This window comes from Dama dama, chromosome 4 (genome assembly GCF_033118175.1).
Source record: "Dama dama isolate Ldn47 chromosome 4, ASM3311817v1, whole genome shotgun sequence".
Taxonomy (NCBI): domain Eukaryota; kingdom Metazoa; phylum Chordata; class Mammalia; order Artiodactyla; family Cervidae; genus Dama; species Dama dama.
The window spans coordinates 27757429-27771445 of record NC_083684.1 but is presented as its reverse complement, the minus strand read 5'-3'; the positions used below and the strand labels follow the sequence as shown (position 1 = coordinate 27771445).

The window sequence follows — 14017 nt, the reverse complement described above, 5'->3', positions numbered from 1 at the left end:
TTGGTCACATTCTGAAACATCAGAAAATAGCTATCTGATCTACAGATAGAGCTTTAACTTTTTAACTGGGTTTTGTTTGAAATGTTTTGTAAGCTGAATTTACATCTTACAAATTAAACAAGTAGTAAGGAGAGGCTTTTATTTTGGTTTACTTTGAGACGATACCTAAATTAATGTTACGCGTCATTGTGAAGTATCACCTACGTTGCTTATCCTAGTGTTGATTATCTTTGCACAGTGGCTCATTATATTAAAGGTTACTAGTAGTGGGTTCAAACATCAAAGTAACATCTTGGGCTCTCCAGCAAGGACAGACTGGCTAAAAATCTTTATGTGGAATTTACCTTGGACCCCGTTCCAGATCATGTGGCCCTAGTGCTTTGTTCTGGTCCTCACTCTCATCAGCCCTGATTAATTTTATGTAAAGCATTTATTATCCTATTTTATCTGTCTCTGTAGAATAATGCATAATATGCCTGTTTAGTAGTTGTATGTTTGAAATCTTAAAATTTCATTGTATAGATCACACAATCACCATATTATATAGCAGAGAAAATAATGTTATCTTCGTATCTTATAAATGAGGGAATTAAGACTCAAGAAAAATTACAAAACCTGTACAGAGTCAGTTTCAGCATTGCTGAAACCCCAGTACAAGACTAGAATCCATGTCTTTTGAATCTGAAACTTGATTTTTTTTTCCTCTATGTCTATCTCTCTGATTTTAATTGCAATGGAAAATTATATGTGCAAAAGGGAAACATTCATGAAATAATAGAACTCATACATTTTGAAATTTTTATTAATTTATAAATATTTATCTTAACATCTTATAATTTCAAGTAATTTAACATGGTCTTAATACATGAATATAAGTGCCATTTGGTCATTACTTTTACATTTTCTACTCCCCTTCAATGTGAGAATTTACTGAATATACTTTCTTATAATAAAAAGCATTAAACTTTGTTGGGAATAATGCATAAATGAAATTTTAAGAAAAGCATGTTTTTCTCAGAGTTTATCATCATGAAATTTATCTTTCCATATTAGAAGGTGATCTGAGAGTGTAAAACTGACTTTGAAGGGTTTTATTTTAATGTTTTGTGCTTGAGCAACCTTTTTTTCCCTGTCACATTAAAAACAGACTTCATTATGCTGCTTACACTTGAAATTTGTGTGAAGTGTGTAGAAGTAAATAGGTATAATGAGTGTCAAACATTTGTGTCAAAAAAAAATGTCACTTAGGGACAAAATCCAGCAAGCACACATGATAGCAACTAGAACTATAAAATTCTCTAATACAGTTTTTTAAATACATAATGTGTTTTCAGAAGCATAGTTGAAAAAACTCTACAAAAATCAACATCCTCCCCAGGATTCTTTACAGCTCTTGGATTTCATGGCAGTGTTATTCATCGCTGCCAATAAGTGAGGCTCATCACAAACTACATATATTCCCTTTTTGGTTACTCATAGTGATAGCATGTTTTTAAGAGGAGAGCATTTGTTTGTTATTCAGAATTGGCTGGTTTTCAGTAGAAAAATGTGATGTGCAGATTGCATTCTCATCTTCCTTTTCAAATGGTATTTTGAATGTGTTTATTACTTGACATATGACATATTAGAGAATCATCTGGTAAGATAAAATCTTCATGCTAGTATTTGGTATGAGCCATTTTTAATATGTTATAACATTTTTGATACTTTGCCAAGCAATGAGTATAACTTTAAGAAATGTTCATTAAAAATATTCAGAATAAAATTTTTTGCAATTAAATCTTTTAATTTTGTCAGAGAGAAAAGCTGTACTATAACATAGTAAAGCTGTGTCCCATTTTTGAAGTTAGTATATAGTTTTAGGTTAATGCAGCTGATGAATGCAACAGTCCCTCAACTATTATGTATATCAGTAACCTGAAAACAGTAAAATGGAGATTTCACCCACCCTATGAAACCTCCCCACCTGCCCTTGGCCCTCACCCCCAACACCATTCAATTCAGATTCAGCCAATTTGAGTTTTGAATCCAGAGACTCTTAAAGGTGATTTTAAGGTATTAACTCCTGAGAGACACTAATCCAATGCATATTTAAAAGAAGAGTTGGTCCAGTTTCTGAAGATGATATTAACCATTTTAAGAATTGAATGATTCAAGTTTTTACAACGTGATAGTCATCTAATATCCAAAATTTAAGGGCTCACTGCTGACCATCCATAGACTCTCTGTGTTCTATTTCTGTAAATCAAACACCTGACCCCCCTATAATCTTCTAAGAAACATGGATGCTCATATGATCCTAAATGAGCACTTTGTGCTTCCCGGAAATCAAACTGGGTACATTGGGGCAGTCATTTTTCCTTTAGTAAGGGAAATGTCCCCATGTTAATATGCATTTAGTTTCCACTAGGCCTAACAGAGGTACCTGTGGATTTCCTTATGGAGGATTAGAGCTTATTCTTCCCTATCCCTCACATTAGGATGCCCTTGAACATTGGAACAAAAGGAATTCCTTCCGTAAGAAAAAAGACTTTAGGGCAGAGGTGAATCCTTCAGCTCTTTTTTTTTTTTTTAATCTTACCATGTTGTTGATCAAGGGTGTGTACTTACAGTATGCTGACCCATGACTGCCAGTGGGCATGCCAGTGACCACAGGAACCAATGGGCATTCCATTGCAGATGGATACTTTATCACTCCAGAAACGTAATGTAACAATGAAATGTGCACAAAGGCCAACTATGATCCTTTCCTCAGTTGTCACTGTAGGCAATGTACAAAAACATTTTCATGAATAAAGGGTTCTCAAAGACTGTTCACATATGCAGATTTAATCATGTACACAGCCTCTACAAAGAAAATGGAGCCAGATGTGGTTTACCATTTATAGTTACACAGATGGCTCCAAGCATAGAGGAATACAGTAAATTCAAAAGGAATTCCTCATGAAACTCCAGTGGAATGTAATCCTAAATTTAGAGGGAAGATAGCAGTGGACTAAATTCAGAGTGACTTATGCTGATTTACACTAGTATTTTGTGGGTTTGGAAAAACCAGGCTGCTAAATTGTTCTTAATTTAAACACATACAGCTTCTGATGTTTCTGCCAGATTAACTGTTGGTGATCTTTTTGCTGGTACTAATGCTATTGGAACACTACTGTTTCTAATTTTTAGTGGCTGATATAATGTATGGTTGTGCCTATTTCATCATGCTAATTTTTTTTTCCGGGTAGTACATGTTTTTAATAATATAAAACACACACACACATGCATACACACACACACACACTCACGTAAATGCATATATGTGTATGTGTTTGCTATACATAATTTGACCAGATATGGAAATATATTTGTTCTTTATAAAACAATGAAAATGTAAGGGGATATTCTTTACTTCAGTATTTAAAGTACATATTTGGATTTCATTTAAACCTAGGTGACTCTACCTTTGATAAAATTAACATAAAACATTGATATATCAGATCCATGTATTTTTTTAAGGTTCCGTATGTGAAATGAGAACACTGATAGAAGAAACAGATGTCATATTTAGAGAAACTCCTAGAATTCCATTTATTTTTAAGGTCATGTTATTTTAAATGCAGTAAAAACATTCAAACTGTAAAATAAATACACAGTTTTTTGTTCTTTTGAAAGACATGCCTCCCAGAAAAGTATCTCTTCTGGAATAAAACCTCAGACTAGCTGGGGGCAACATTTACGGCAATTTTCAGTAACAAGTTTCGGCAATTTTCAGTAACAAGTTTCTTTTCCATTTACTTTATCATCAGTTCAAAACCAGATTTAGTAAATTTCTGCTTCCTTTACTGGGTTTAAAAATAAGTAGAAGGGTCAAACCTGCTGATAATTATTCAGTCATATCAAGCTTCACAGATAATAGTTTTCTGCTGAAATACAGATCAAGATCAGTTTTTCCAAAACCTGGTTATCACCTGGGGAACTTTATAAAACTGTGAATTCCAGGGCCCCAGGATCTGCATTTTTAACCTAGCACCAGTGTTTTAGGCCAACATTTGGAAACCAGTGACCTAAACAAATATTTACTATATACCTTCTGCATACCACTTGGTTATTTTGCAGCTGATTCTTCCAGTGTCCTGTGTCTGATCATTAGTAGATTTTCGTGATAGTTTAAACTGCTACTTTTATTAATGAATAATAATTCTATCTGTAACATTATTATCAAGGTGCTCTCATTGGGTTTTCACCCCAATCATGTGTAACAATGTAAAACTGGTTGTTCTTAGCCTGCTGCTGTTTGCTTTTTAGGACAAAAACTGTATGATCACTGCTGTTTAATATCAGAATTGCCATCATTTTGTGGCCAGTATTTTCTGGATATGTTTTTATCCCCGACTCTTTAAAAGTTCAAACTCTAGAATTAACGATCAGGTGGAGAGTCCCTTTTCTCTGTATTAAGAGGGTGCATTCGTGGGAGAGGATGGTTTTGTCTGAGGTCTACTGCTGAGGTTTGGAATTGTGGATCCCTTTGGACTATGTACAGTATCTGAATTCCTTTAGTGGTCCCACAAAAGCTGCACACTGCCAACTTTTCTGACTTTAGAGCTCTAAATTAAGGCCAGTTCCTTTGCTCATCCCACAAACTCTTTCATGTTCCCTAACCGCAGCCTGAGAAAGGCGCCTTGGTTTCAACAGCAGCAGACCAGCATATGTTTACTTAATTCCTAAGACATGATGACAGTGGTCTCTGTGCCACTAAAAGCTTTTCTCTTTATTATTTTCGGTTGAAGCTGATTTCCAAGCTTTCCCTGCCTGTCACGTGTGTCTTGCAGTGCCTTCAATGCTGCCCACGAAGAGCAATGGAAGTTAAAGGAACAGCAGCTGAAAGTACAGATTGCTCAACTCGAGACAGCCTTAAAATCCGATTTAGCAGACAAAACTGAAATCCTTGACAGATTAAAAACTGAAAGAGGTACATGTGAAGTGACTACTGACTTACTCATTTCGGACATGCATGTTGTTCATCGTTATTCACTGACTTGATAAGTACTCATTATGGTGCTGTTGCTTTGCCAGGCACCTTGCTGCTTACTGGGGACACAGCCTGTATGAACCGTCATCCGCTTTTATGAGTTTAGTGATTGCTGAAAATTTCCCTTCACTCAGCTTAGCATACATGCCAAACAAATTAGTTTTCCTCAGAGTTACTCTTGTTCAGGTTGTCTTTAGTTTGTTTAATTTTCCTAAATTTATTCAAGTCAACAAGTGTTGATTGAGCACCAGTTTGTGCTAGGCGCTATTCTAAGTTCCAGGGATACAGCAAGGAATAAAACAAAGACCTAGTCCTCATGCAGCATAAATTTGAGAGAGAGAAACTGATAGTAATTAAATAAATATGCAATACATCAGGTGGTGGCAAGTGCACACGGGGGAAAAAATGGCCGTGGAAGACAGCCGAGAAGGGCGGAAGTCTCTCTTGGCTGTTTTTGATCTGGCAGGCAGGGAAGACCTCTCTAATAGTGAAATGTCGAATTCTACTCTGTGACAGAGAACTTAAATACAGAAGCCTTGTCAAGATGTCCCTGCTAAAAAAATAATCATTAATAAGTTACACTTTATGAGTCCCAGATCTCACCCTTCTTGTCTCATAGAAGTAAAATAATTTAGAACTAAAGTAGATGTCTGCTCTACTATCTTATACACACGTATACTCACAAATGCACAACCAGGAAAGTGAATTGTTTGCTCCAAGTGTTGTATGTATTTGCTCATCCGCTAGATAAACCCACTGATGTGCTATTAAGTTTACTCCTTTTGAACATTTGCAATTCAGTTGCATGAGAACATTTAAATGTTTAATACAGACTCAGTTACAAAAAAAAACAATTACATATCTAGGCAGTATTCACTATATTGATTTAGATCACACTGCCATATTTTGTTAACTCTAAGAAAGATTTTTTTTCCCATTTTAACATCTCTGAATTTGGGAAGCATCTTTTTAGCATCACTAAAAAGGTGATAGCTTTTTTTTTAATTATGGTCTGTTTTTTTTTTTTTTTAGCATTTTAAGAAGTCTGAAATTGGAGCACATCTTGTAATCAATGGGGTCTTAATCTCAATGAAATATATATGCAGTACTTATATTTACCAAGTGGTTAAGTTTGATGGCAGATGGTTTCTGAATTTTTTTCTAGAAGATTGTGAGTAGAATAAAATGGTGACATGATTTCTGACTGGGTGGAAAGTTTCTACGTCAAAGATATATAGTTCCTGATTTTAATGTGTAGCATTTTATACCTAACAAAGTGCTTTGTTTAGCAGTTGCTCAATAAAGTCTTCCACCAAAGTAGAAGTTCTCTATATTTCCTCTCTTTTCATTCTAAAGGAAAGAGAAATGAAGTAAACCTTTCTCACTTCTTTGCTTTCTGTTCTTCCCTAGATATCAAAATTTCCAAACACTCATCTTTTCACATTTACATTGTTCTCTGGAAAGAAACGCTTAAGAGGATAGAATCTTAGTGGTCTTTTTTTTCTTTTTTTTTTTTTTTTAAAAAACCTATTTATTGCTGTTGGATTAATTCTGGGAGTTCCTATAAATTATTAAAACAACAATTGCTAAGTTATTTTAATACGACTAGTGCATTCCTTATCTTTTTTTTTTATTGTTTCCTAAGTCTTTCAGATTTTTTTGAATAATGAAAATAACTCATGCATTATTAAAAAAGAAGAATCCAATAAACAAAAAAAGTTCTTCTAAAAGTCACTCAATCCCACAACCCACAAAATGATCACTATTATTTATATATGTCTTTCCAGAGTTGTTTCTATATGTATACATGTAATTTAATGTGCTTTTTTAAAAAGTACATGTATAAACCCACATCTTCATTCATAATGGCTGTCATAGTTTTCCAGTGTGAGGATCTGCCATAGACAGTTTAACAGCCTTCTATTGATGAATTTTTAAATAACTTCAGCTTTTTTAAGTATCATAAACCTCTTTCTGCACAGATATTTACACATTTATCCAATTATTTGCTTAAGAAAAATTGCTAGAACCAAATCTTTTTTTAATGCAACTTAGTTATTTTTGCTTGAATACCTGGAATTTACAGTTCTACTAGTTTCAAGTTTTTGTTTCTTTGTGAAAATGTTCAAATAGATTATAAGAAAAATAATACAGCCTTTAAACAATTTTTTTCCAGGAATTATTAAACCAAAAATTGAATTTGTCTATTTAAGGAAATCTTTTAATATTTAGAAAATTCCTTTTTGTAGTACAGATTTTGAAATTGTTTCGTTTTACTTTGAAGTCTCTTCACACATTTACTTTCTTGTGTATCAAGTGTTCTCTGCCAGAAGATGTTTCCCTGGCTTCTTGTAGTCATTCATCTAACTGGCAAATTATTTTTAGAGAATACTCACCTCTTTATTCAAGGTACAAATTAGTTTCAGATTGTGTGAATATGTGGGGGAAGGATATGTAAATGCAGTTTGCATTTGGTTAATGCTTAAATTAACTGCATGTGTTTAAGGGCCTGCTTTTGAAATTTCCTTTCTATCTTTAGCTGAAATGCATAATTCAGCATAATACATATGGTTATATTGATCACAGCTGAAGATATTAGCACAAAGGAGCTCTGAAAATTGTTTAGTTGAATTGTTCTCTGCATTCTGCTTATTAATGGTGTGCTCGAAGAACATAATTTTAAGAGTGAAATGTTATCTCATTTGAATAAAATGCTGTTTAGCTTAACCTGCTTTTTGTCAAATCATAAGGTAAGGAGGTTATTTTTCATCTTGTACAGAGTGCTTTGATTTTTTTCATATTATAATTCAGCAAGTCTATATCCTCTTTGAACTATAACGTCTCTGTACTTTTAAAGTCCCAGGAGTTATATCCCCCAATAAACAGTTTAAGAAAGGAAAAATACAGTAGATAATTCTACATAAAATTCTGTAGAGAGAAAGTTGTTGTTACTCAGTAATACCTTCTCCCACTAATAAAGTATTTTCACACTAATAAAGACTTGGTTTTAAAAATAACCAGTGAAGTGGGGACGTGGTTATTGAAACAAAAGTCAGTAAAGGAAGGAACATTTGAATAAGTTTATTTACACCAGTAACATATACCCTGCTCTGAAAAGTTGAGAGACCAGAAAAACTAGAGCATAGAAGTAATATACACGGCATCTGGATGAAGATGGAGCAGTCACGTCTTTACACTTTAGGTCCCCCTCAGAACCCCTGAAAGTTTCACTAGCCCGAGAAGGAAATTACATTATCCCCAGGACCTTGGTTTTACATCTTTCTCACTACATTTACCTTCTTTTTGTTACCTGATCTGGATTGTGTTGTAACCTAATCAACATCAAATAAAGGGTTTCACATTATTGTTTTACTCTCTAACCGAAAAAGCGAATTTATCTTGTAATAACTCACGTTTATTATGAATCCTAATTTTTAGTTTAGAGATAAATATTTGAGCTTTACCTTAAAATTTTTCAAGTATTGTTCACATTGGAAAATTCTTTCATTTAGTTCATTGAACAGTAGCCGTTTATACCCTAGGATAACCTTTTAACCTTTTGTCAATAAGAAAAATATTTACATATTTGATATTAAAATGGTTTTACATACCCTAGGGTAACTTTTCTTACTTCTTAGTTTGCCAGAAATATGTCATGTTAAAAATCATCTAATTTAATCCATTTCTTCTTAACTGTGTGATTTGCAGTTTTTACTTATATGTAGCATTTATGTCTTGGGAACACAAAGCTTTATGAAAGTCAGAAACATTTTTGTATAAGTGCAGTCAGTGTGCAGATGTATTCATGTAAGAAATTCTTGGCAAATATGTTGATTTCCCTTTTTTTTTTTTAAGAAAAGGAAACAAAAATGTGCAACTTGAGTTGAGGACTTATGATAACCATAAATCTCTGTGAGCAGGATGAAATTAGTAGAGACACTTTGGATGACATGGTTTAGTCAGTCCGCAGGGAGACGACAAAGGAGAATACTTGACCGCCACAACGATCTCTAGTGAAGAATACACTTAAGAACATAGGACTGAAGGATAGATTTGTTAGCTAGCCATTATGCCTTTTTTTTTTTTTTAAGTTAAGCATATTTCAGGCAAAGAGTAAAAAATTCAACTCTCTATGGATTTGCTGTCTTCTGTAGCTCTTCCCTATACCCCAGCTTGTGGGTCCTGGTGAATGAGCACATAGGCAAGGGTAACCTATCTCCATCCCATAATGATAGCTCTGAGTCCATGTCCTAATTAATAGCATGAACTCAATGAATAAAGAATGCCCATGAATTTTTATTGATACTACGATGCACTGGTTGAGAATCCATTTCTCTCACCTTAACAGAGTTATTTAAAAGTGGGGTTGATGATAATTATGGATCCAGAGTTATCACCAGAGAAATTATCCTGTTTTAATTAAAAAAGACCTTATGCTAAATGGGGAAAAGATAACTCAAGGAAGTTGATTTTAAAAACACTAAAAGACACAATTTTTTTTTTTTTTTTTGCATGCCTTTCAGGACCCTTAATAAGTAAGTAAAAGTCATAGATTTAGAAACATATTTTCTTAGGTATTTTAGATAGTATGTTCCTTTGAAGTCCCAGAGGCACAATTTCCTTATATTAATACTGTGAACCTCAGTCTTAAGTTTCTGATAAGCCAGTGAATCCATATGGTGGACACATGATAGTGTGCGTTTCTTCCTCATTCCCCTGCTGCCTTTGTCTAAGGTGCTAGAGAACAATATTGGCTCGAGCTGAGTGTGTATCACCAATTAAGTTAATTTAAAATGTGTTCTTCTACCTCATTCTCACTTAACTTTCTAATTGTGTTGACTTTATTTTTAAGGCCAAAATGAGAAAATCAGTCAAGAAAATAGACAACTCCAGTTACAGTACCTGGAACAAAAGCAACAACTTGATGAACTTAAAAACCGCATGAAGTTTTACAACCAGGTGAACCATTTTCCTATTTAGGAAATGAACTCCAAATTTTTATCCAACTACTTTATACGTCAAGAAAACACTGTACCACAGAGCAACAGAATACAAATATACAACTTAGTTTATTAATCCATGGTATCTTGCAGCTTATGTTCCTTGAGGGTAATCTGTGTAGTTGGAATCTCTCTTGTACTTTCCACTAATATCTCACTGTGAGCTTTTACTCACTCTGTCTTTTGCAGGAGAGTGATATTAATGCTGATGAACTGAGTGAAGCTCTCCTGCTTATAAAGGTAACTTTCTAAACCTCACCATGAATTTCATGTCTACATGTAAGTGTTTCAGCATAATGATGACCCTTGTCTGTAACCTTTATACTTGCAGAATGAATTATTCAGGAAAGTGGTCAGGTGACATTTAGTTATAGCATATGCATATTTCATAATGACATCAAAATTACATTAAAGTAGACCTCAAAAACTCATGTTTAAAGCACTTTCTCCAACTGTAACAAGCATTTCACTTGTATGTGCCCCACTGTAAAACTAATCAACAATTTTCTGTCCTAAGAGACCTTGGTGCACCCTATTATCTTAAGTAAAATATTGAATTATACATGTCACCAGAAGATATTTTCCAGTTCTAGAATATTCTGTTATTTATAAGAAGACACAAGAAAATATATTCCTTTCCTTTTAGGTCATCGCAGTGTAGATTTTAATCAAATGAAGAAATAGAAATAAATGTACTTGATTCTCTTTTACATCATGGAGTAATAAACTGTTTTTCTCTTTCTCTGTAATTGTTCCAAATATCTATCCAATTATTGTATTCTATATCAGGACTGCTTTATTCCTAACGGAAAATGGAAATCTATCTGTTTTTAATTAATGATTTCTTGCTATATCTGTGTTAATTCACGATTACATTTTAGAAACTCTTGTTTTGGTAATAAAACGTGTTTTTGTTTTAGGCTCAAAAATCACAAAAAAATGGAGACCTTTCATTTTTAGAAAAAGTAGACAGTAAAATTAATAAAGATCTAGAACGGTCCATGAAAGAGCTGCAAGCAACTCATGCAGAAACAGTGCAAGAACTTGAAAAGACAAGAAACATGTTAATTATGCAACATAAAATTAATAAAGATTATCAGGTACTGTAATACACTAAATCCAGAAGATAGGTTTCCTATAATATTCTACTGATGATTTGCATTTTAAAGCAGTATCCTCTACTATCGTCTATTATAATCTATTGTCGTGTTACCACATGCTGGGAATTTAGCCTTGTAACTGGATACTTAGACTAAAGAGTTCTAAAACAAATAATGTTTTTTTAAGTCCTTGGTTTTAGGGAGCGAACTGTGGCAATGAATTCCCCCTTTACTAGTGTTAGCACACTCTGCAGCTGGGTTATAGTCTCTCCTAAGGTCCTGCCACAGCTATGTTTGTATTAGCTTTTAACTAATGGGAATATCACTCCTTAAAAGGAATCCAGAGTTGTGTGGATTTCACTCCTGATTAATGAACATTGTCAAGCATAATTTTCTCAACTGTAAGCTCTTTGAAGTCAGGAAACAGTGGTGTACAGCTCCCAGTATCCCCAGGATCTAAAAACTGCTTGAATCATAGTTGCTTTAAAAAATTTTTTTAAATGGAACAGATCCTAAGTAATGAAGCTTGTTATCTGTATTTTATTTAGATGGAAGTTGAGGCAGTGACCCAGAAGATGGAAAATCTGCAGCAAGATTATGAACTTAAAGTGGAACAGTATGTTCATCTTCTTGATATCAGGGCTGCACGCATCCAGAAACTAGAAGGTACAACATGCACAGTTCTTTGTCCGTGGTAACTAGAGGAATGGATTTTTACAACAGTTGAAAATGTCATCCAAGTGTACACTCACAATTTCTTTTTGCTCTTTTCTTTCCTCCAATTTATTAACAATAATAGTAATTTACCAGAAAGGCTGATTTTATCTGATACTTCTCTACTCAAGAATTCCCTACTAAAAAAAAAAAAAAAAAAAAAAGAATTCCCTACTGCTTTTTTAATTTGGTGTCACAGGCAAGATTTCAGAGTACTTCGTTAAGTAGCACAGACTAAATTTAAGCACCTCATTTCTAATTTCTCATGCCTCTCAGCCAAACAAGTCTGCTGCTTGCTCTCGGTCAGATTCATCTCACTCTGTCCAACTACCAGGGCTTTGTCTGCTCCACCTGAACCTCCTTTCTTCTCTGAGTCCAAGATGTAACCCTTCCCCACTTCGAAATCTAACTGCATGCCTGTGTCAGGAAGCTGGCTCCCATTACTCCTAGCCACTCGTCTCCTTGAAATGCCCCCACAGTGGTTTCCAGACTTTAGCAAGTAAGAAAATTACATGGGGAATTTGTTTCATAGGTAGCTTCCTGGGTCCTACTCCTAGAGATCCTGGAGCCTGTGATTCTGTATGTTTAGAAATAATTCCAAGCAATTCAGATACAGGGGTAAGACTATACTTTGAAAAAGACTGCCTTAGAACTTACCACTTTTACTCACACATACTCAAGGGACATGGGTTTGGGTGGACTCTGGGAGTTGGTGATGGACAGGGAGGCCTGGTGTGCTGCAGTTCATGGGGTCACAAAGAGTCAGACACGACTGAACGACTGAACTGAACTGTACTTAAAAATTATGTTTGGAGATTGTATTATGTCAGTGTTCTTCACCATTGCAGCTTTGCATATTCTCTATGACTACAGTATATAAATTCTCCAATGATACTGTCTTTCATGTTCTCTGCCATGCAGCACTTAAACTCGGTGACCTATGCCAGCAGTAATTTTGCACTCTTAAAGATCACTGAGAATCCAAAAAGGCACGAGTTTATATGGGTTATACTTAAGATATTTATCATATTAGAAATTAAAAATGAGAAATTTTAAAAATATTTGTCATGCTTAAATAATAATAAATCCATTACATATTTAACATAAATTACAGTATTTATTTTTTAAAAGCTGCATTTTTTCATACCAAAAAAACAGTGAGACAAGTGATACTGTTTTAAACTTTTTAAATTGTTTAGCATTTTTGCATGTCTTTTTAGTGTCTGTCTTAATAGAAAACAGCTGGGTTTTTATATCTGCTTCTGCAGTCAATCAGTTATGATATCACACATCCTGTAGATTCTGGGAAACCCTATTATACATTTGTAAGAGAATAAGAATGAGAAAGGCAAATAACATCTTAGTATTATTTTAAAAATAGTTTTAACCTCACAGACCTCCAGAACAGCCTCAGGAACCCTCAAGGGTTCCCAGACCACACTCTGAGAATCACTGCTCTAAGTAGAAGAATTCAATAAATAATCTATCTGACTGAACAGGGTTTCTGAAAGTCAAAGAGCATGTGTTCCTTTTATTTCAATAAAAATTTGCTTAATGAAATTTTCATGAGTAACAAGAAGGTCACATAGTTTGAGATTTTCATTCCTTTCAAGTGTCACTAAGTCTTTAGCAATATATTTTGTTTCCTAAATTCATTGATGATGCTCCTGTTCCTAACATATCGTAAGCAAAGTGCTAGGCAGTGAGAATACAAATAGGAAAAAAGCTCAAACTCGCAAGATGTCAACAAGTAAGTAGGCACACTTTACCGTGAAGAGTGTGAAGTTAGGAAAATGAAAAAGCTACCTAGGAAACATTGAGGAGAGAATGCCTGTTTATATCTGAAGATTCAGAGATGACTCCTTACAGTGGGCTTGGAGTCTTTAATAATGACAGAATTCACCACTAAATAAAAACAATGAAAGTCATTCCAGGCAGTAGATGAGGCAGGTAAAAATGCCCTAAATGCGAGGCACCACCATTGATTTAAGAAATTGCGTATGATTTCATCAGTTTGGAACTCAGGATTGATAAAGGAGGAAAACCTGGAGACAGAGCTGGAAAGAACCAAATGCTGAAGGCCGTGTTTGCCACCTAAATGAGTTTGAACCTTATTAACCTAGAGAAGCACCAAGGAATCTTTGGGGTAGGAAGTAGTACACAAAACCACATTTTGGAGACTATGC

General features: G+C 34.3%; 1 protein-coding gene across 3 annotated transcripts in view; it reads left to right on the top strand.

Moving 5' to 3' along the window:
• RPGRIP1L (RPGRIP1 like) overlaps positions 1 to 14017 on the top strand; it is a 96568-nt gene that overhangs the window by 28281 nt on the left and 54270 nt on the right. For all 3 annotated transcript variants that reach the window (XM_061138523.1, XM_061138522.1, XM_061138524.1), the window contains exons 10-14: positions 4818 to 4957; positions 9870 to 9976; positions 10207 to 10257; positions 10938 to 11117; positions 11666 to 11783. In XM_061138523.1, coding sequence (XP_060994506.1) covers positions 4818 to 4957; positions 9870 to 9976; positions 10207 to 10257; positions 10938 to 11117; positions 11666 to 11783 — 596 coding nt within the window. The remainder of the gene's footprint in view (positions 1 to 4817; positions 4958 to 9869; positions 9977 to 10206; positions 10258 to 10937; positions 11118 to 11665; positions 11784 to 14017) is intronic.